A 21,992-nucleotide genomic window follows, 5' to 3' on the forward strand; every position below is an offset into this window, starting at 1 on the left:
CCACAGCAGGAGCCTCTCCTGACTCTGTTGCATCACTACCAAGCGGTGGCAGCAGGCACAGTGGGCCGGGATAAGCACGGGCTGTGTGGCACTCAGCTCTGATTCAAGCTCCTCCCTGGTCACCTGCCGCTTGGTGCACCGCTACATACCCCAACGGTTCCTGGACTGTGAGAGGGCACAGGCTGGGCTGAGGGACCTCTCCTCTTCTCTCCCCCCACCCCCAGTGCATGAATTTTGTGCACAAGGCCTCTAGTTTTTACCATAATGAGTCAAGTAATGGCAAAGCAAATTGATGTCAGAAACTCTTCTGCACTTATGTCCCACTTCATGTCTTCAATACCTCATAATGAAAAGTAGAATTTTTAAGTAGGAATAATATAAGACCCTTTAATTCCAAGAATGATGTGATTGTGTATTATAGAGATATCCCCTTTATGATTTTTTCCCCCACTGACCCCTCCATCCTGCACCTGCCCCTCCAAGGCCATCACCAAATTGTCTGTGCCCATGGGTTATGCATATATACATATAAATTCTTTGGTTAATCTCTTCCCCCCCACCCCACCTTCCCTCTGACACTTTTCTCTTGTGCATTCTTCCTGCGTTTCTTGTTTCTCTATTTGTTATCTCTCTATACCTACTTCTCATTTTTAAAATTTAGGTCTCTCTGGCAAAGCCCATTGCCCTGTGTTTCCTTCAAGTCCAATCACTCAGCCACCCGCTGGCTAAAAACTCATTTCGAATGTTCATGCAAACTCCCATTACTTATTGTATTTCACACCCCATCAAACCATCAAACAAAGTTATATGTTTTCAAATGCATTGCTAGACTTAAGAGTCCTACTCAACTCTTCTAAAGGAAAACAAAAGCTGACTCCTCAACGCTGGTTTTTCATTTGAGACTTGGGCATTTCCTAGACATTTGAAAAAAAAATGCCTCTCCAACAGTATCAATACCAAGTAAATTCCAGAAGACTCTTTTATAATAGAGTATTTGACTCCAACATTCCAGCATATTCTGCAGTCTATTTTATCTTAGAGTTACTTTTATAATTGAGAAGTTAGAAAATGTAGCTCCTCTAACATAGTTGGAAGAAATGTAACTGGAACTTTAAGGTTCTGCAAACCAGAGAAACTTGAGATTTCCTTTTGAATGGCTGTCAAAGCCTTGTCCTCACTTAAATGACCTCCAGGCAACAATTAAGGCAGCTGAGAAATGGACTGCAAACCTGTCTACCCATTTTTCTTACCTAGGTTTGCGACAACTTCCAATCTTTGAAAGAAAAGAGGTCAGAGAGGAAATTGGGTGCAGTTATTGAAAATAAACTTTAGCATACCAATAAAGTAATTATGCTGGAATCAATTATTTTTATCTCATATTATCTTCCTGAAACAGATTTTTCTCCTGATGTAGATATAAGAGATGAGTGTTTGGGATTAGGATTTTCTTACTCAATGACAAGGCGTCTTTGCAAATGGTACTCTGAGCTCATGCATGAATGTATGCCCCACAAACTCACTATGCCATTAGAGATACCAGAACACTTGTTCATGAAAAATTGCCCATGTTGAGACACAGATCTGAAAGCACTGTGGATTGCATGAGCATTTTATATAGAAAGGTTAAGTGCAAATAGTTCATAATTTATGTTCTTTTAACATAACCACAAGCATAATCTTTGTTAGAATTTTCTCTATTTTTAGCTAAAATTTGAGAGGCATTTGGAAGTTCCCTCATTGGCTGGAAACAGATGGCCTGTCCTGCCTTTTCTTAGGATCAATCAGAGAATCTACAGAAGCTGCTCAACTGCGGTTTTTGGGTCATTGCACATTTCTCATTCTTTCTTGTGTATTTTTATTTAGGTTTGGGGGTTTTTGGGGTTTTTGGGTTTTTGTTGGTGGTGGTGGTGGGTTTTTTTGTGTGTTTTTTGTTTGTTTGTTTTGGTATGTATGATGATGTCCTAATTTGGCAGTTTGCAATAGTGTATAATCTTTCAATTAATCATTGCTTAAGTGAAATGCCATACTTTAGTAATCAATATTCAGAAAATTTCTATTATATACACTTCAAGTTTAAGTAGAGTTTGAAGAACTGGCAAACTCTGGTCTGGTTTTCGCACAAGTGGCACCTTTTTTCTTGACAGTACTAATAGCACATAATATTTCTTGCTCTGAAAAATTGTTCAGCATTGAAAATAGAGCAGAAGTAATACATGCGTCCAAATGTGAAAACCTTCCATCATCCCATCAATATTTGCTGATGGGCCATCACTCAAATAATTAAAAACAAATAAAAAATGAAGCCACAGAATCATGGATTATTACACAAACATTTTGCCTTAAAAAACCAACCACTTGTGAAGAAACATTACAGAATCTTATTTCATAAAATAAGATCTGAAAAAGAACCAAGAGATTGCTCAGTCCAATCATGTTTGTTCAAGTCATGCTCAAGTTTGAAAAATGAAAGACCAAAAAGACTGCTTGATGCATAAAGGATCTACATCTACTTAATGTTAGGACCCCTATTTCCTACTCAAAGTCCAATCTCTACTATTTTATGATGTTCTGTGTTTTGTTTTATTTTGTTTTTGCTTTAGACTTTTACCTCAAAAGTAGATTATACCATTTCAGAAATGTAAGACACCTCTTAATTCAAGAGAATCAAAGTGTGAGTTAGCAGGAACTTTAACTAATGAAGTTTCTGTCTAAATGAGACTTCAGATTTTCTGATGCCTCCTTCTTGTGGAATCAATATCAACTACAGCCTTGTGCCCTTCAGCTCTTATCCTTGATCCTATAAAATGGGGACAGGGTGGGAGGTTGGGAGTAGGTTTTGGAATCTAAGTCTCCAAATTTCTCCTTAATTCTGTTTCTTAAATTATAATATAGATAGTTCAGTTTAGTTTGTAGTAATGTACCAATGTTTATTTCATAGTTTTGACAGATGTCAAGATATTAACTTTAGTGGTGAGTGAGTGAAAGATATATAGGGATTCTCTGTATCTTTGCAATTTTTGCATTAATCTAAAATCAACTCAAAATAAAGCTTATTTAAATAAAAAGCAAAGAAAAACAAAAAACAAGTGGCAGGTACTAGGTGAACCTTAAAAAATGGAGATAAGAATATTACTTGAATACTACAAAATGTAGATATTTTAAGAGAAAATAGAGATGAAATCTCAAGATCTTTAATATTTTGTTCAGAGTTACAACTCTTTTTGAGTAATAGTAACAGTAAATACAATACCTCACAAATGCTTTGGGTCTTCATTGCCACATCATTGCGACCCCCTGCCACACACACACATGAACACATGCACACATGCACACACACTCACACTTCTGACACTTATCTTGAAATCTTTCAATCACTTCTGCAACTGAGCGGTCCATACTTCAGCCCCTTGTTACGAAGTCTGAAGAGACCTAAGAAGTTCTCAAGTTGTGCCCCACCCACAGCAATCATTGTCTCCCACTGCCTGGCCAGCCTTATGATTCACAGGAATCACAGTGCTTTTCCATGCCTTACCTAAATAAAGTCCAAGAGGATTAAGCAGTTCTTCAGAATTATAGAGGGAGAGGAAGAAAATATTAACCATAGTATTTCCTATGCTTTTAGGATTTACATTAGAAACTTCTTAATCATTGCTGAAGTAATATTCACATTCTAATTAATGTCATCTCATGTCTACATTGTGGATTATGTTTGGGTAGTTCTCTTTTCTCTCATGCAATCTGTGAGCACTGGAAAAGCAAACTTATTTAATAATGGTTTCAATGAGCACAATTAAAATGATAATTTTAAATGATTACCACTTTATCAGCAGTGTAATATAATAGAACGATCATGAATGTCTAAGTTAGAGAGTTATGGATTTTCCTCTGAGTTCTAATAGCTTCTAAAAGAAGAGAGAAAACTGCTCAACCTCTCTGTGGGAGTCCATCAGTTAAAACTAAATAAAACAAAATAAAAAATACTAGAGTTATTGTGAGAATTGGATGAAAATAATGTTATATGAAAGTCTAGCAAAATACCTGGCATTTGGTTAGTTTTGGCTGCTGTTGCGAATGTTGTTGGTACTCCACCATGTCCTTTCAATCAGTATGATTCTCAGCCTCAAGATCTGTGTCTATGCCTGAGGCATTGTCCCACGCTGTGGAGGGCTCCCCTGCTAGCAGGAATGGCACTGGTGGGAAATCAATGCTTCCTAGAAGCAGTAATCAATCACTGATTCCCCTGCTCCAAAAGGGTGTATGTTCTCTGCTGGTCCCATAGGTTCCCAATGGGATAAAGTTCCAATTCCTCTACTGGGAACTTGACTAAGCATACTTCATTGCCTGCCTACCATTTCCTATGTCCTTGTCCCACTCTCTCCTAAAGATATTTACTTAAATAAATTACTCATAAATTACTTAAAGCCTTGTCTCAGCATCTGCTTCTGGGGAGCCTTCGCTAAGACTGCATCTTTCTTCACCAAGTATGTATACCATAATAATAAATGGCACCTCGTTTGCAAAGGCATTTAGTTAGACTACAACACCAGCGACCTGGGGTCTATTAGCTTAGCATGTGAAGCACTATGACTTAGTGGTCAAGAACTTGGATTCCAACAGCATACAGATCGAGATTCAAATCCTGGCACTGTTATTGTGAACAAGTCATTCAATCTCTCAGGGATGATAATTTCTAAATTATTGTAATGATTAAGGAAGTAATGAGTTAAAATATGGGTGATAATTGTACCTATTCCATAGGGTTAGTGCACATAAATGAGATGAAAGATGTGTCATCCTAACAGAGTCTGGAACACAGGAAGAACTCAGTCAAGTGTTATCTGTATGCCAACCTAAACGAGAAAACCCTAACACGTGCTCCATTCTTGCTTCTAATTAAACCCTATGAAATTGGTTCATTCATACCAAATTAAATAAAACACTATTTTGAATTATAGATGTGATTACGCATGTGCTGATGCTTTCCTTTTTTTCTATTCATACAATCACGACTTTATATACACATATACTACTGATTTAAGAAGCTTATATTTTACCGGATGGTTTCTCATATTACTGAAGTATCTTGTATGACCAAAGAGATTCAACCATGGGCTTTCCCTAAATAACCTGCTTCTATTTCTTTCATTAAGCCTAAAATATCTGTTCGTTTACCGACTGCTAATACAAACTAAATTTTTCAGGGACATTTCTGTTGTAGAAAGCAGTTCATGCCTATAGAAACTGCATACACAGACATGCACAGTAAAAGTAAGTATATTATTGTAGGAAGCCTAATGAGTAAAATAAGAGACTTATTTTAGAGTTAAAGTAGGTAATTTAGCAAAATACTGAGCTCAGGATAAGTATGCAATGGATTGAATTATCATGCCAAATTACAGGCTCTTCTGGGCATGGTCATTAAGAATCATTGTATCTTTGAAATTGATATTTATTTCACAAATCTTCTCTTTTATTCACTTAATCTATTTTAGTAATGATGGGATTCTTTTATATCTTTTTTTTTCAGATGGCAGTGTATTCAGTATATTTAGATTCTACTTTATGTTGTGTGTGCTTTTGTTCCTTCAAAATCTTCTGTAGGAAAAAAAATTTTTGAACAGGAGCAGACAGAGGGATGTTCTAGGACATCCCTTCATTTAGAGACGAGTTTCTTCAGCATTAAAAAAAAAAAAGTGACTTCCAAATTGGTGAAATTGCTTCTTTTGTATAGTACAGTGACATGTTGTCTTGTGACAGTGGAACATGTGTTCTCATTTCAGACGAGCTGTTCTGTGAAAAAGTTTTATTTAGCCCACAGAGCCAGGCCCCGGATTTGTGGGTGTTACCTCCTTTCCATGTCACCAGATTTTTTTAGCAGCATTATTGCTCTGCTCCATCAGTTATAACACAGTTTAGTAGCAACCATTCTTAAAAAACAAGATGTTTCTAAAAATAGGACAGTTAACTAGAAATAAAAGGTATCAACAAAAGTAGGTCTGCTATTTGTCTATGTTTTGCTCCCTGAATCACTTCTGAGACAGTTTCACAGATAGGTAAATGAACAGGGATGGAGTGAGAATATTATCTGTATGTCCTAACATGAACTCTTATCCTATTTTATTAAGGAGATCAAATTATATAAAAACTAATTTGATTCAAAAAATTCTTAAATGTGTCACTTTTGTTCCAACTGAGGAGTTTAACCAAATGTGCTGGTTAAATAATTTTATTATTTAAATGAGAAAAGCTTGGATTCCAGAAGTAAGAACAATTTCATTCAGCTCAACATCAATAGATGGGTCCAGTTGGTAATTCATGGTCTAATTGTATAGCTGACTCAACTGAGAGGAAGCAGTGGCTTTATCATGGGGTTTTGTTCCTCTCTATGCATCAACTAAAACAAAAATTAGGTCGTGCAATATTTACTCTCTGGGCAAAATAACATTTTTCAGCTGCTCAGACTACCCACTGATTAGCAGGAATGACCAATGTGGGACAAAGAGACAGCTCCTCTAATCACTTGTTTGTCTAGCAGAAATGTGACACCCTTTTAGAGCACAACTCAAAAGACACATGAGAAATAGCCAATGCACAGCCATTCGGCATCCCACAGTTGTCCATACTTGACAAGGCTTAGGTCAAGTGCATAGAAGAGCACTGCTCTGCAGAAATCTCCATCCTGAGTACAATGATATATTCAGATGTCATCTCTGCTTCTTGATTTTACCTGTGTCTCATCTTTCTATCCACAGTGCATGTATACATATCTATATCTCAGTAATGCTTTTAATGCACACCGTTGATTTGCTTTTGTGATCTCTCTTTAATCTTGACTGTTGCTTTTATTTCCAAATCTTTTTCCATAAAAGATTAAACTAAGTTACCAAATCATACTTTATCACTTCCTCCATCCCCTCACTTAAAATTCTAGAGCAGAGCTTTCTACTCTGAATCTTTGGACCAGACATTTATGAAAGGACTTCAAGAGGCCTTGAAAAACACACAAAATCATGCCTGTGTTATCCCATGTACTTTGTTCTAAGAAAAGGACCAGGTTTTCTTCAGATTCACCAATGGGTGTAAAATTTTCCAAATTTTAAGAACTACTGTCACCTGGATTTTCTCCCTCTCATTTCTATTAGTTAGAAATGCTAGCTTGTGTCACATGCCAACCCGAGGTTCTACCAAATACATTACATTTAGTCAGCACCTTCTTTTTCCATTCTAATGCACTGCTAGTCTCATATTTTCTCTTGCCTTTCTGAAATCGGTGCTTTCTCTGTTCTAATTTAAGTATCAGAAGAAAGGGGGGAGGGAGATATCATGCACTAAACCTCTGCCAGTAACAGTGGTTTAAATAGTGACTCTGTACAAATGAGAAAAATGAAACTAAAAGAAGTTAGACAGTCCTACATCCTATAAATGGAAATGTCCATATGTAAATCTGTGTTTGAATCTAGACTTTATCCTTTCATAAAACATTAACAGGCAACATAAGTGGTCATGGGTTACTAATGGCATTATCTTTTATAATGTATAACTGAACATTTTATAATTTTTCTCTATCATCCAAACATATAGTCATTATACTTTATGAATAAATCTAGTACAAATTTAAAAATCCACACGTGTTGCTACATTGCATCAATATTGTCCTATTACTTGCACTACACAGAGGGCAAGAACCATTTTATCCATTCATTAATTCTTTCACTTTTTAAAATAACATTTACTAAATTCTACTTTTGTCAGGTGTTTTACTGAGTACTGGAATAGAGGTTCTAAATTCTCTCTTCATGTTCTAAGAAAAAGACCCAGAGTATATTGGGGAACTTAAAAAAGAAGAAAAAAAAGTATAGGCCACTGGGAATTTTTATTCAATTAATAGAGGTGGCACTTGAGCAGTGGATTTTTTAAAAAGCTGTTCTAGCTGCAGTCAATACTGAGAACCATTGTTCTAGAGCAGTAATTTTTGACACGTGATCTCCTAAATCTGCAAAATCAACATCATGTGGGAAATTCTCAGCCCATCTCCCCATCCTCCCCCATGTACTGGACCAGAAACTCCAGGCATGGGACCTGGCTAGCTGGCTCTGTTCAACAAGCCCATTAGATGTTTCTAAGGCAAGATCAAGGCTGAGAATCACTTCTCTGGGGATGCAGGATGAATAGGACACAGTACAAGCATTTTTCCTTGGTCTCAAGAAATTCCTAGTGTTTCAAATTTGCATTTTAATTACCAGTTCCATAATTTCTACCTTTAGTTGATAATGACAACATTATTACTATTGAATAAGTGTAATGACTTCATCTCTTCTTGGGCATCCATTAAATGAAGGGTTTATAAGAAAGTAGTGGTCAGTAAGTAGCATCCCTTAACGAAAGTCTTATGAATCCTATAGATTGAGCTGAAATGTCATAGTGTTTTGTAACATACACATACAGAGAGAGAAAAGAAGAGTACGAGTACTATAAAATATAAAATCTTAGAAGGCAAAATATTTCTAATTATAAAGTAACATTTGTGTTGTGTTTACATTCTATTATTAATATCATACTTACTATTTCCCACCTTTATTAATGTAGCTTTTTACAGATTTATGACACTATAATTTACATGCAATAAACTGCACATATTTAAGTCATTCAATTTGACAGATTTTGACACATACACCCAGTTGTAGGGAGAGGCATCCAGTACTATATAGGTGCCTCTTATTTGTGCAGTTTTCCTATCTACCCCCAAACAGTAGGATGAAATTACAGAAAAGGCTTCCTTAGAAAGGTTAATATGAGCTGACACTTGTAAGACAACTACATATCAGCCCAAACAAAAATAAACAAACAATGGAACTATATCAAACTAAAAAGTTTTTTTCACAGCAAAGGAAACCATCAACAAAATGAAAAGACAACCCACAGAATGGGAGGACATATTCACCAATGCTATATCTTATAAGGGGATTAATATCCAAAATTCATAAAGAACTTATACAACTCAACACCAAAAAAAAAAAAAATATCCAATTTAAAAATGGGCAAAGGATCTGAATAGACACTTCTCCAAAAAGGACAGACAGATGGCCAATAGACATAAGAAAAGATGCTCAATGTCACTAATCATCAGAGAAATGCAAATTTAAAAACCACAATGAGATTCCACCTCACACTTGTCAGAATGGCTATCAGCAATAAATTAACAAACAATAAATATTGGATAAAAGAGAACCCTTGTGTGTTGCTGGTGGGAATACAGATGGCCCCAGCCACTGTGAAAGCAGTATGGAGTTACCTCAAAAATTAAAACTGAAACTGCCTCTGACCCAACAATTTCACTTCTAGGAATACTAGTATATCTGAAGAAACTCAAACACTGATTGAAAAGAATATATGCGCCCCTATGTTCATTGAAACACTATTTACAATAGCGAAGATTTGGAAGCAGGCCAAGTGCCCATCAGTAGATGAGTGGATAAAAAAACTGTGGTACATTTACACAACGGAATGCTACTCAGCCATAAAAAAGAAAATCTTACCTTTTGCAACAGCATGGATGGACCTGGAAATCATTATGCTAAGTGAAATAAGCGAGTCAAAGAAAGACAAATATCATATGATCTCATTTGCATGTGGAATCTAATAAACAAAATAGTTTAAATAAAATAGAAACAGAACAGATTGATGGCTGCCATAGGGGAGGGTGGTTAGAGGGCTGGGTGAAAAAATAAAGGAACTAAGCAAAAAATTATAATATTATATACATGCACACACACACACACACACACACACACACACACATATATATATATATATATATATATATATATATATATATATATATATATGACACACATATATATATATATGACACATTGACTGAGACAAAAGTATGGTGATAGCCAGAGAGAAAGGGGGTGGGGTAGGTGAAAGTGAGCAAAGGGGGAATAAATGGGAACAAAAAGAGACTTTGGGTGTTAAGCACATGATGCAATATGCAGACATTATATTATTGAGCTATACTTCTGAAACCTATATGGTTGTATTAACTGATGTCACACCAATAAATTTAATAAAATTTTAAAATTTTGAAAAAGCATGTACTTGACCTTCTTGTCTCTTAAAATTCCAATTGAGAAATTAGCTTTACCACTAATGAAATATACAACTGTTACTGAGAGTAGCAATGCTATTTGAGGTCTCCACAGATCGTCTCTTACATTAAAGTCACCTGTTTAGCTTTGACCATGGATCCACTCTTGAATGCGTATTTCTCTGCTTTATTACATATAACAGTTTAATAAAGTGATGTTTTTGCTGTTATAGCAATGAAATCTAATTCCTTACCTTTAACTTCCTTCTCCTCAGCAAATCCGTGCACCCCCTAAATGTTCATTATCATTAGGCCATGTGTTAATACTGACACTTTACCTTTTGAGTTTCAGTTCTCATTCTTTTTTCTGTTGCAGGCTGGCTCCATGAGTTGGGAAAGAGACTGGAGTCTCCGTACTACGGCAACGGCAACAGCACCTTGGGGGGCCCGTCGATCCGAAGTGCCTACATTGCAGCCCTGTACTTCACGCTCAGCAGCCTCACCAGCGTTGGGTTTGGGAATGTCTCTGCCAATACCGATGCAGAAAAGATCTTCTCCATCTGCACCATGCTGATCGGTGGTAAGGGAAACTCTTCGTTTAGGCCAAGGAATCAATAAGTGTCCGCCAAACTGTTGCTCTGTCCTAAAACACAAAGAAATATCTTGGTTCATATGGGTAGAGTCTAAAAGAAATTAAATGTCACTATGTAAGCAATCAGTGACAAACATTGTAATACACGTAGAGATTAGCAATGAAAGCCTGTGATGTCAAAGAGTTCTATTTTCTGGGCAGATGAAGAAGAAACCATGTACCTGATGGCTGATTTCAGAAGGGCAAGCACTTCGTTTTCTCTCAATGCTCTTTACCCACCCCACCCCCACCCCAACACCGTGTTTGTGAATGACCTAAGTTTAAATTACAGGGAACTCCATTTTATAGTCCCAAACAGATCCATCTTATCAAATTTTATTAATACTAATAGAATAAGTTAAGGATGTTTGGTAGATCACTTAACTAAAAATAAAAACAACATAAAAACACCAATATGATAATAATTAGTTAACATTTATTGTTTCTGTGCTGCATTCTCTGTGCTAAATGCTTCAACCACATATGCTAAGTAGTTATTAAGGCAAATCTAAGGTTGAGCACTATTATTATCCCATTTATGAAATAGACAGTAGGTGCAACAGAATGTACTTTCTGTACTCTGCTTTGTATGCTGGGATTTGGACTCAACAAACTTCATTCTTCTTTGCCAGCCAATTTTAGTTACTTCTGCCAGTAGGGGGAGCCAGAGGGAGACTGAAAAGCAGGAGGAAGGGAGAAGGGGCCTCTGGATTCTGATGTGTATGATGAACCTGGTGGAAGGCCTCTCAATCAGCAGCAAACATTTCCAACCATACGCCTTTTCAGATACTCCCCCACCCCCGTGCCATTGGGCCTTCTCAGAGACCCCGGCATCTGGTGGGAGTGCCCCCACATCCAAAGTCAGAGCCCTGGTTCTTGTGGCTCCTCACAGTTCTTCCTCTGGGCTTCTACATTCCAATCATCCCGTTTGATCCCTTTGTTTACCCAGCTCCAAGGGCAGATGCCCCGTCCTTCAGTTATAGCCATGTTTCCCTTCCACTCTTTTTGCTCATTCAGCCTTCCAACACCAGGGAACACAACCTCTCTACAGTAAATTCCCTCTTGTTGAAGTATTCAGTATCATTCTCTTTTCTGAACCTCCTAAATAATACAGGAGTGATACTCTTATTATCCACAATTTTTCAGATGACAAAGCTTGGAGAAATAAAGTAACTTTCCCAATGCTTTTCAACCAGTAAGTAACAAAGGCAAGGTGTGTGAACCCAGAAGAATACTTATCTGTCTTTAAATACATAAATGGAAAATAACTGAATTATAAGACTGCTGTCAACAGCAGTAGGAGATGTGGATGTCTATCTAGAAGAAGCAAGCAATCCTCTTAGACCAGTGTTCTATTACTATGTATTGTCCCACAGTATTCTCCCCAAAGCCTGTTAATTTATATTCTCTTCCTGGCTTTAATCCCATGTTTCACTTTGAGTTTCGAACCTTATAATCAAGGATGGCTCCTACCAGCTTCCTTACTTTAAATAGAGTGATCCAACTTATGGTGAAATAAAAAATGCATAAAACAGACCCTTCAAGAATCTTATGATCCAGTTTGGAAGAGAGAGGCTGAAATGTGTAGGAAGAGTTTTGGGTTTTTTTTAAAAAAACATATTTTTATTTATTCAGAGAGGAAAGAGAGGGAGAAAGAGATAGAAACATCAATGGTGAGAAAGAATCATTAATCAGCTGCCTCCTATGTGCCCCACACGAGGGATCAAGCCCACAACCCAGGCATGTGCCCTGACTGGGAATTGAACCATGACCCCTGAGCCATGCCAACTGGGCTTTGGAAAGAATCTTAAGGATACCAGGCAGTGATTGCTAAGTGCCAAATCACTTAGGAAGTTCAGAAGCAGTGAGAAACGAGGGCCATGGATCAGAAGAATTTCTTGGAAAGGCAGTGCTTGCTGAAGTAGCATTTTGAGACCGCAGTGATTGTCACAGGCTCTTGGCTGATGTGTGGTAGTAATAGTCTGGGGAGCAGAGAACAGGAATTCTCATTTTCTGAAGAGCTACCCTGTGCCAGACCCGCTGGCGGCTGTTTAATACCCAGTATTACGACATTCATAATTGCCATGCTTCATGGCCCATCTTTCAGCCTAGCAAAATGACAATCATTTTTCAAATAAACACAGTCTATATTTATTCAATATTTGCCCATGTTTCTTCTATTCCTGGTGGAAATTTTGGGAAATGCTCAAATGCTTAAGGCTTAACCTACTAATTTGACATTCAAAGGACCTGTTAAATAATTAAAATTATTCTCTATTGATCCACCTACCTTATTGTGAGTGACTCTGAGTCATAAATTGTTAAGGGATAAAGTATTCCTGCTGTTCACTAAAAACAGGCGCTATGCTGGCCACAAAACCTAAAGATAAGGGGAATAATTGGATAACCTCACTTTGTCATTTGTTAAACGCTTATTGAACAAATTATCTGGGTGCAAAACCAGTGCTCAATTGTAAGTGGCAAAACTAATAGTTATAAGATTTGAAAGGATATAAATGATTAAAATGTGCAATACTACCTACATAGGAAACTACAAAACATTAATGAGAAAGTTTATAAATGATATAAAATAATGGAAGGATATGCAATGGTGATAGCTTTAAGACTCAATATTAAAAAGATACTAGTTGTATGCAATTAATCTAAAGATTCACTGCAGTCCCAATAAAGATCTCAGGAAATGTGTGTTTGTGTGTGTGTGTGTATATATATATGTGTGTGTGTGTGTGTGTGTGTGTGAACAGTGACAAGCTGTTCCTAAAAATCAGTAGTAATGCAGAGCTAAAATTAGTCAACACAATTATAAAGAACAAATGAAGATCTGTGCTACAGATATCAAGATCTATTAGAAAGTTACAGTAATAAACAACATATGGTGTTGGCTCAGGAATTGATAAATAGGCCAGTGGAATACAAGATAGTGTAAAAACAGGCCCATGCTTTATTTATAGCACAGGAGACACTGCAATGGAAAGGGGAAATGATGATATTCTCAAGGAATGTTACTGAGTCAAATTTACATGAAACTCTAAAACCTGTACTATAAAATTATGTCTAGATAAGTTTTTATCTAAATGTAAAAGAGAAAACAATAAGGTTTCTTAAACTTAAGAGAATAATTTTTATGACTTTGGATTTGACAAAGGTTTCTTAAACATGATACAAAAAGCCCTTAATCATAAGAGAAAGATTGCTAAATTGAACTTCTGTTTATCAAAACACTTTAGTAAGAGTGTGAAGAGGCAAACCACTGGATGGATGATATTTGCAAACATCTGACAGGAATCTTATATCTTAGCTATCACATTAGAGAACTTTTGCAAGTCAACAAGAAAAGAGCAGACAACCCAAAAATGCATAAAAATTGTAAAAGCAGTTTTAAAATAGAACTCCACTTGTGTAGCTATCTAGAAGAGGGTTTATAAAATTTATTAATTGAAATTATGTAAGTATCTAAAGAGAAACTGGGATGGCAGAGAATATTCATATTTTTTATATATTAGGATTTTTATATATTTTTATATATTATGACGCCTCTATTTTCTCAGACATTTTTATATATTAGGATGCCTCTATTTTCTCAGACATTAATCTCAATTATGCATGTTTGCCACCAAACAAAATATATGGAGAACATTTTTCCATGCCTTTAAAAGTCCTTTCATTATACTTAGTAATGGTTGCCTAATGGTCATAAAATAAGTTAGCCCCAATCAATGAGACCATTGACTCAACCTCTGAGGTTAGATAAAGCTTCTTAGTGAAGATGACTCATCACTGAGGACTTGTCCAGTTGAGATGAGGCATTGTTGCTACGAATAAAGTAGAGTGAAACTCTTAAGTCAAGGCTTTCCTCAAGTTGGCTCATCCTATATATGCTCATCCTGAAATCGTTTTATTGGGCCCATATGGGCTATGGTGTTTACAAACTCAGGTTGTTGTTAAGATGTCTTTACATTGCCATTTAAATTCATCATTTAGGAAACTGTTCTCACTCTTGTTTTCTCTCCCATCTGCCACCATAACCCAGTGTACTTGTAGCAGAGAGGAAAATTCCAGGGCAATGAATAGGTGGGAGAGAAAAGGAGGGCAGCTAAGATTACCCAAAGGCTAAACTCTGGTCTCTTTTTATAACAGCAGAAAATAAGTTCCATGTAGAATCTGAAGACACTGGCAAGTATTTGGCAAAAAAAAATCAGCAACAAGGGCTATACATAGTTTGCGTTGAACTATTCTATAGGGTATATATGCAAATTTCACCAGTTGTTTTAATCGTGTCCTTTAGAGCTATCCTCTCACCTCCAATCCAATCCAGTTTCCTGCACTGCATTGAATTATCATATATCTTTAATCTAGAACATCAATTCCTTAGGCTTTGCCTAACTTCCATGACCTGGACGCTTTTGAAGATGATAAACTAGTTCTTTTGTAGAAGGTCCTTCAATTTGGGATTGTCTGATGGTTTCTCATAAATAAATCCAGGTTATGCATTTCTATCAGGATACCAGAGAAGCGATGATGTGTCCTTTTCAATGAGTAATATGAAAATAATATGTTTGTCTGATTACTGATGATATTGACTTAGACAATTCGTCTGTCAGGCTTTTCCCACTGCAAAGTTACCTTTCTCTGCTTCAGTAAAGAATTTGTGAAGAGGGGGAATAATAAAAAGAAATCAGCAATGACATTATACTTCAGGAAAGCAATATTGCCCCAAATCCAGAGAAGTAGGAAGAAATAAGGGAGGGAGACGAATGGAACAAATGGGGAAAGGGAGAGCAGCTGGGGGAAGGAACAGAGAAAAAGAGAGAAGAATCTTCTAGATCCCAATTAATGGGGTTCCTTCAAAGACCTGCTATTAAGATGAGATTTTACAAAATACATTTTATGTAAAACTCCTACAAAAAGAAAAAGAGCCTCCCACAGACTCAGCAGCAGGCCTAGCATCCTACTTAAAGAATCATATGCATCAACTCTGCCAGGAGTAAAAAGAAAATCTTTCCCAAACTGACCTGGATAGAGAAGTTAGTTCGAGTCAAACTTTCATAGCAGATGGAATGATTTGGCCTGACACTTTCACACACTCTTTGCCAATGTGAAAATTATAACCAGTGACAAAGAGGCAATAATAACTTTGGAAACTGAAAAACTGAGAGCTAGGGTTTTCTTTTTTAACTACTTAAATTAGAAGCATTTTTCTACGTTGAAATGAGACTTTGAAATTATGGTGACTCAGACGAGTACTTACCCACAACACTTATGAATGCTACAATTAATCCAGTAATTCATTTTATTGATAGTGTACAATTAAGATGCTAAATAATCTGAACATATTACTTCTTTTACTTTAAGTGCTTTACACACATTATAATTAAGCAAAGCAAAGTTAAAATCATACACATAATTAAGGAAAGCAATGTTAAAATAAATGAAATAAAGTTGTTCTCAGTATTCAGTTTAATCTCCATAAAAGACAATTACATATTTTTACAGATGGCAGGGCTTCCAAACCCTTAGCTCGTAAGTATTAACAGAGCCTGAAATCGGTGTTTGATTTCTTTGACTTGGAACAGAATCAGTTCTTTTCTTTACTGAGTATTTATCATAAATAGGAGTTTCTTCTTTCAAATAAAATATTTAAGCATCAAAACTCTTGTGTTTCTAAAACCATATGGAATAAAACTCTATTTAGAATTCACTAAGAACCATTCCACAGTGAATTGTTAGTGATAAAACACTTTTCATGATACTTTTTTGGCCTGTTGGAAGGCATTCCATTTTTCGAAAATTTAGAAAGATTATAAATAGACTTATTTTTTAAGTGTGTTTGTTATTACAATAAAAAACTATTAAACTATAACTTTAAAGCTAATTTTATGAATTATTAAACTTTCATCATAGTTATTACATTATACATAACTAAAGTAATACAGATGTGAATCAAGTACAAAATAAAATATATGTCATAGCCAGAATGGCAGATAACAGATGAAGTGTGGGTCAAAGAGGCTTATTTTTCTCTCTTTTTCTTTCTTTCTTCTTCTTTTTTTTTAATCATTCAGTCTTCAGAGATGTTGCAGTGCATTTTTTGTTGTTGTTATTTGTTTTGTTTTTAAATATATTTTATTGATTTTTTACAGAGAGAAAAAGAGAGAGATAGAGAGTTAGAAACATGAATGAGAGAAAATTATCAATCACAACCAAGGTACATGCCCTTGACCGGAATCAAACCCGGGACCTTTCAGTCTGCAGACTGACACTCTATCCACTGAGCCAAACCGGTTTTGGCTTATTTTTCATATTATTTTTTTTAATACTTTTAGTCTGATCAAGTCATATAGAATCAAAATGACTGCATCAGGATGCACCTCATGACCAATATGTTTGTATCAAAAGGCTGTATCAATGTGGCCACATAAGCAAACTCTGCTCTAACATAGGATATACAAACAGTAAATATAGACGTAAGGGATTAGCTCCTCCTCCATATTTATCTCCCATTCTATGTGGCATTTTTCTCTTCAGCCTTGATGCATGCCTTGGTGTTTGGAAATGTGACGGCGATCATACAGAGGATGTACTCCAGATGGTCCCTCTATCACACTAGAACTAAGGATCTGAAGGACTTCATACGTGTCCATCACCTGCCCCAGCAGCTCAAGCAGAGGATGCTCGAATATTTCCAAACAACCTGGTCAGTCAACAATGGAATAGATTCCAATGAGGTAATGTTCATTTCTCATGTTGACATTTTCAGGCAGAAGGTAAAGGCAAGGTGCTTTTGGCTAGGTCTCAGAAGTGAAAGACACACCTACCAACTTCTTTATCTCTTTATTTTTTAAATCCTCTAAAAACCCAATCCATCTTCTTCCATCTGCCTTGGCTTATGTTTCCACGATGCTATTTTAGATTGACCAGTGACTTATATTAATTTGCTAGTTTAGTCAACAAGGTGGATTGATTTTCATTTTTTTTAACCTGCTTTGAAAGGAACCAATTCTTATGGCAGTTGAATGGTATAATTTGGAATACAGGGTGGGACAAAAGTAGGTTTGAAGTTGTTTATATAAAAAATAATATAATAATTAATAAATAGTACATAATAAACTTTGTATTTTATATACTCCCAACTGTAAACCTATTCCACCCTGTATTAGATTAATTAAATGAATGTTTGCATTTAAAACCAACAAAGTAAAAACAAAACAAAAAAACAAACAAACATGCTTTTCAGCAAAGGTGTTAGCTGTGGACATCCAGAAATACCCCAGACCACCACACTGTATATTAAAAAAAAAAAAAAAAAAAAAAGTTATATAAATTAAGCAAACATTCCACCAACTACCCACCACCATCACCACCATACCAGTAATCAACATTTTTTATGTGATTATTTTATTTCTTCTCTCTTCCTATAATCGTGACACCATATTACATAACTTCTGCCTGGAGTTGAGTCTTTGTGAGAAGCAAGTCACAATGAGCTGTATGGTTTCATTCTAGAATCTTTTATTTATTCGTTTATTGTGTTTCTCTAATCTTCTTATCAGCTTGTAATTCAGGAGCACATAACTGGGGTCACAGTCATTGAAAACTCTCTCCAGGACTATACATATTGATATTTCCTCTTCTGCATTCTGGTTGGTCAAACAATGGGAAGAACATCCCTATTGACTTGCAAAGCAAATAACTTAGACTTACCCCAACTTGATTTTTCTCTTTCATCTTTTTTGGCAGCTTCTGAAAGACTTTCCAGATGAGCTGCGTTCTGACATCACTATGCACTTGAACAAGGAAATCTTACAGTTGTCCCTCTTTGAGTGTGCCAGCCGGGGCTGTCTCAGGTCTCTGTCTCTACACATTAAAACCTCTTTCTGTGCTCCGGGCGAGTATCTGCTGCGTCAAGGAGATGCTCTGCAGGCCATCTACTTTGTATGCTCGGGCTCCATGGAAGTTCTTAAAGACAGCATGGTGCTCGCTATTCTTGGTAGGTCCAAAGTTGAAAGTTCCATAAAATTCTACTCTGGATCATAAGTTAGAGATGAAATGAGGGTTGGGGAAGGGAGGGATTGCCATAGATTAAGAAAATTGTGGCTGCATAGGTAGACTCAGGATTTTCCTTCATATGGGTTTAAACCACATATTGAGTTTATACTATGTTAAGTGGTATATCCAACATATTATTTGATTCTTGCTAAAAATCCAGCTCCCATTTACAAATGAATAAATAGTATTTTAGTATAACAGGTAGTAAATAGTCCCCGTTACCCAAGGGGATATGTTTCAAGACCCCCAGTGGATGTCTACAGAAATACACATATATTTCTATTCATGTCTTTCCCCACAAATTTGATGCCTTTTTCATCTTAACTAAGCATTTATCACACTCCGTGGCCATAACTTTTACAGTTTGAGGTATAACAGCAAAACTAGCACAAATTTCCTTTTCTTCCTTTACAATTCCATAGAAAGAAGATTTCTTCTTACCCAAGAGTTTAGCAATATTAGCATATGATTTCCCCCGCCTTGTTGAGTGGAGAACTTCTACTGTTTCACTTTAAGGCTTGTCTTTGCCAGCATCATTACTGTTGCACATTGGGGTCATTATTAAAATAAGGGTTACTTCAACACAAGCCCTGGGAAACAGTGACAGTCAATCTAATCATGAAGACAGCCATAATTTACTAACAGGCAGGGAGCATATACAGCATGGATATGCTGGATGAAGGTATGATTCTCATCCTGGGTGGGAGAGAATGAGACTTCATCTTGCTACTCAGACTGGCGCACAGTTTAAAGCTTAATATCAGCTTATTTCTGGAAATTTCCATTTAATTTTTTCAGACCACAGTTGATCGCGTGTAACTGCAACTGCACAAGGCAAAACCTCAAATAAGGGCGCGGGACAGGGATAATACTGTGATAAGAAAAATAATGTAATTCTTTCTGACTTCTGAAGCCAGGTTATTAATCATGATGCATAACTGCCCCTTGGTAAAATGGCTGGTCAGTTTTAAGAGGCCATTCAAGTATCTTTGTGGAGAAATAATTCAGAGAAGAACATGAACATTAAGTTTTATCTGTGCTAGAAGTAGCTCAAAAGTGATTATGCATTAAGCCAAAACAGGTTTGGCTCAGTGGATAGAGCGTTGACCTGCAGTCTGAAAGGTCCCGGGTTTGATTCTGGTTAAGGGCATGTACCTTGGTTTCGGGCACATACCCAGTAGGGGGTGTGCAGGAGGCAGCTGATCGATGATTCTCTCATCGATGTTTCTAACTCTCTATCCCTCTCCCTTCCTCTCTGTAAAAAAGAGTAAGCTCTCAGACCTTAGTTCTCTTTCCCATCTTGCAAGATGGTGGGTGAAAAGAAAACTGAGAAGCCAGATATTAAGAAGAAGAAGCCTGAAGCCAAGAAGGCTAATGATGGCCACAAAGTTACGGGACCTAAGAAGGGGAAGACCCGCTGCAGCCAAAATCCCTTCCTCAGCAGAGGAATTGGCAGATATTACCGACTATGTGTTCCCGAAAGGCCATGTACAAGAGGAAGTATTCAGCAGTTAAATCCAGGATTGAAAAGAAAAAGAAAGTTCTTGCTACTGTCACAAAACCAGTTGGTGGCGACAAGAATGATGGTACCCAAGTGGTTCAACTCCACAAAATGCCTAGATGTGATCCTACTGAAGATGTGCCTCGAACGCTATTGAGCCATGGCAAGAAACCCTTTAGTCAGCATGTAAGGAGATTTCGGGCCAGCATCCCTCCTGGGACCATTCTGATCATCCTCACTGGGCACCACAGAGGCAAGAAGGTGGTTTCCTGAAGCAGCTACAGAACAGCACAAGGTGTGGATTCACAGATTCTGCAAGAAATCAAAGATGATCCTCTCTTCGCTCTCACCAATGGGCTTTATCCTCACAAACTGGTGTTCTGAATTTCTTATAAGAACCCGATTAAACAACAACAACAACAAAGAATAAGATCTCATTGCCCAGCTGGTATAGTTCAGTGGTTGAGTATTAACTTGTGAACCAAGAAGTCACAATTCGATTCTCAGTCAGGGTACATGCCTGGGTGGTGGGCTCAGTCATGAGTAGAGGGCTCAGCTGGTCAATGTTTCTATCTCCCTCTCCCTTCTTCTCTCTATAAAAATATTTTTTAAAAGAATAAGCCCTCATAAAAGTTATTATGCTTGGTTTTTCTACCTCTAACTAATGCCTCTTTTTCTCTACAATCATTGTAAACCTGCAGACTCTGGATTCTAGCCAGTAAGCTTCAAGGTAGAATAGAATTTGGAAGAAAGAAAAATACTAATACTTATTTAATTCTTAATGTGAGCTGGGTGTTTTATGTCTATTACCCAACTTAAACCTTGCAACCCTCTTAGGTTGGTGTGATTCTCCCCAGTTAGGTGAAGAGATGGAGGGTAGTAAATGGTGAATACCCATGTTTTTCTTACACTTCCTGTTAACTTCAGTTTACCTCTTAGCAGAAGAAATGTAGGGCTTGCCTTTCAAAGTTCTAGCTCAATTCTTGACTCACCATGTTTTATTCCTTCATACAAAGACATGGAATAGCAACTCAAAGAATTGATTAACAGTCTGGCCAGTTCATTATCACTACTAGAGCGAGGCTCAGTATGGGTGTGTTTTACTTAAGAGAAAATTTAACACTTTTCCTGCCCACTTCTCAACTTTGTGAAGTTAAAGGCCAGTCATTCTATCATTCTGTGAATCTAAATAAAAAGTGACAGTTATTTTTAAATTTGCTTCAAACGCTTAACTTTAATCATAAAATACTTTTCCCTGTACTTCCTTAGTACCACTAAAACTTTTACAGCCTGCCTTTTGACATAGCCTGCTTTGAAAAGGATCTATATAGAATGGGACAAAAGTAGGTCTACAGTTGTCTGTATGAAGAAAAAAAACACCTATCTAATAAAAGAGTAATATGCAAATTAAGCCATCACTTGCTACACCCAGAAGCCACACACACTAGCCAATCAGGAGTGAGTATGCAAATTAGTCCAACCAAGATGGTTGCAGCCACAGAAAGAGCAGGAAAGAGGTTTGGGATTCCCTGGCAATGGAGGAAGCCAAGCTTTCCACCTGCCCTTGCCAGAAGTTTCAATAATAGAAAATAAATAAATCCCAACAAAAATGATGGCAGCCACAGAGCTGGAGAGAGCAGGAGGCTTGAGTTTCCCTCAGAGATGGAGGAAGACAAGCTTTCCACCTGCCCTGGCCGGCCCAG

The 21,992-nt window shown here is 36.9% G+C and overlaps 1 protein-coding gene and 1 pseudogene across 1 annotated transcript in view; both read left to right on the forward strand.

The window, feature by feature from the left end:
* KCNH8 (potassium voltage-gated channel subfamily H member 8) overlaps nucleotides 1-21,992 on the forward strand; it is a 267,106-nt gene that overhangs the window by 195,359 nt on the left and 49,755 nt on the right. Inside the window, exons 8-10 of the mRNA XM_036431582.2 lie at nucleotides 10,467-10,670; nucleotides 17,268-17,467; nucleotides 18,480-18,729. Of these exons, the coding sequence (XP_036287475.1) occupies nucleotides 10,467-10,670; nucleotides 17,268-17,467; nucleotides 18,480-18,729 (654 nt within the window). The remainder of the gene's footprint in view (nucleotides 1-10,466; nucleotides 10,671-17,267; nucleotides 17,468-18,479; nucleotides 18,730-21,992) is intronic.
* Nucleotides 20,061-20,562, forward strand: LOC118715718 (annotated as a pseudogene).

The sequence above is a fragment of the Pipistrellus kuhlii genome, unplaced genomic scaffold (genome assembly GCF_014108245.1).
Source record: "Pipistrellus kuhlii isolate mPipKuh1 unplaced genomic scaffold, mPipKuh1.p scaffold_m20_p_11, whole genome shotgun sequence".
NCBI classification, from domain to species: Eukaryota; Metazoa; Chordata; class Mammalia; order Chiroptera; family Vespertilionidae; genus Pipistrellus; species Pipistrellus kuhlii.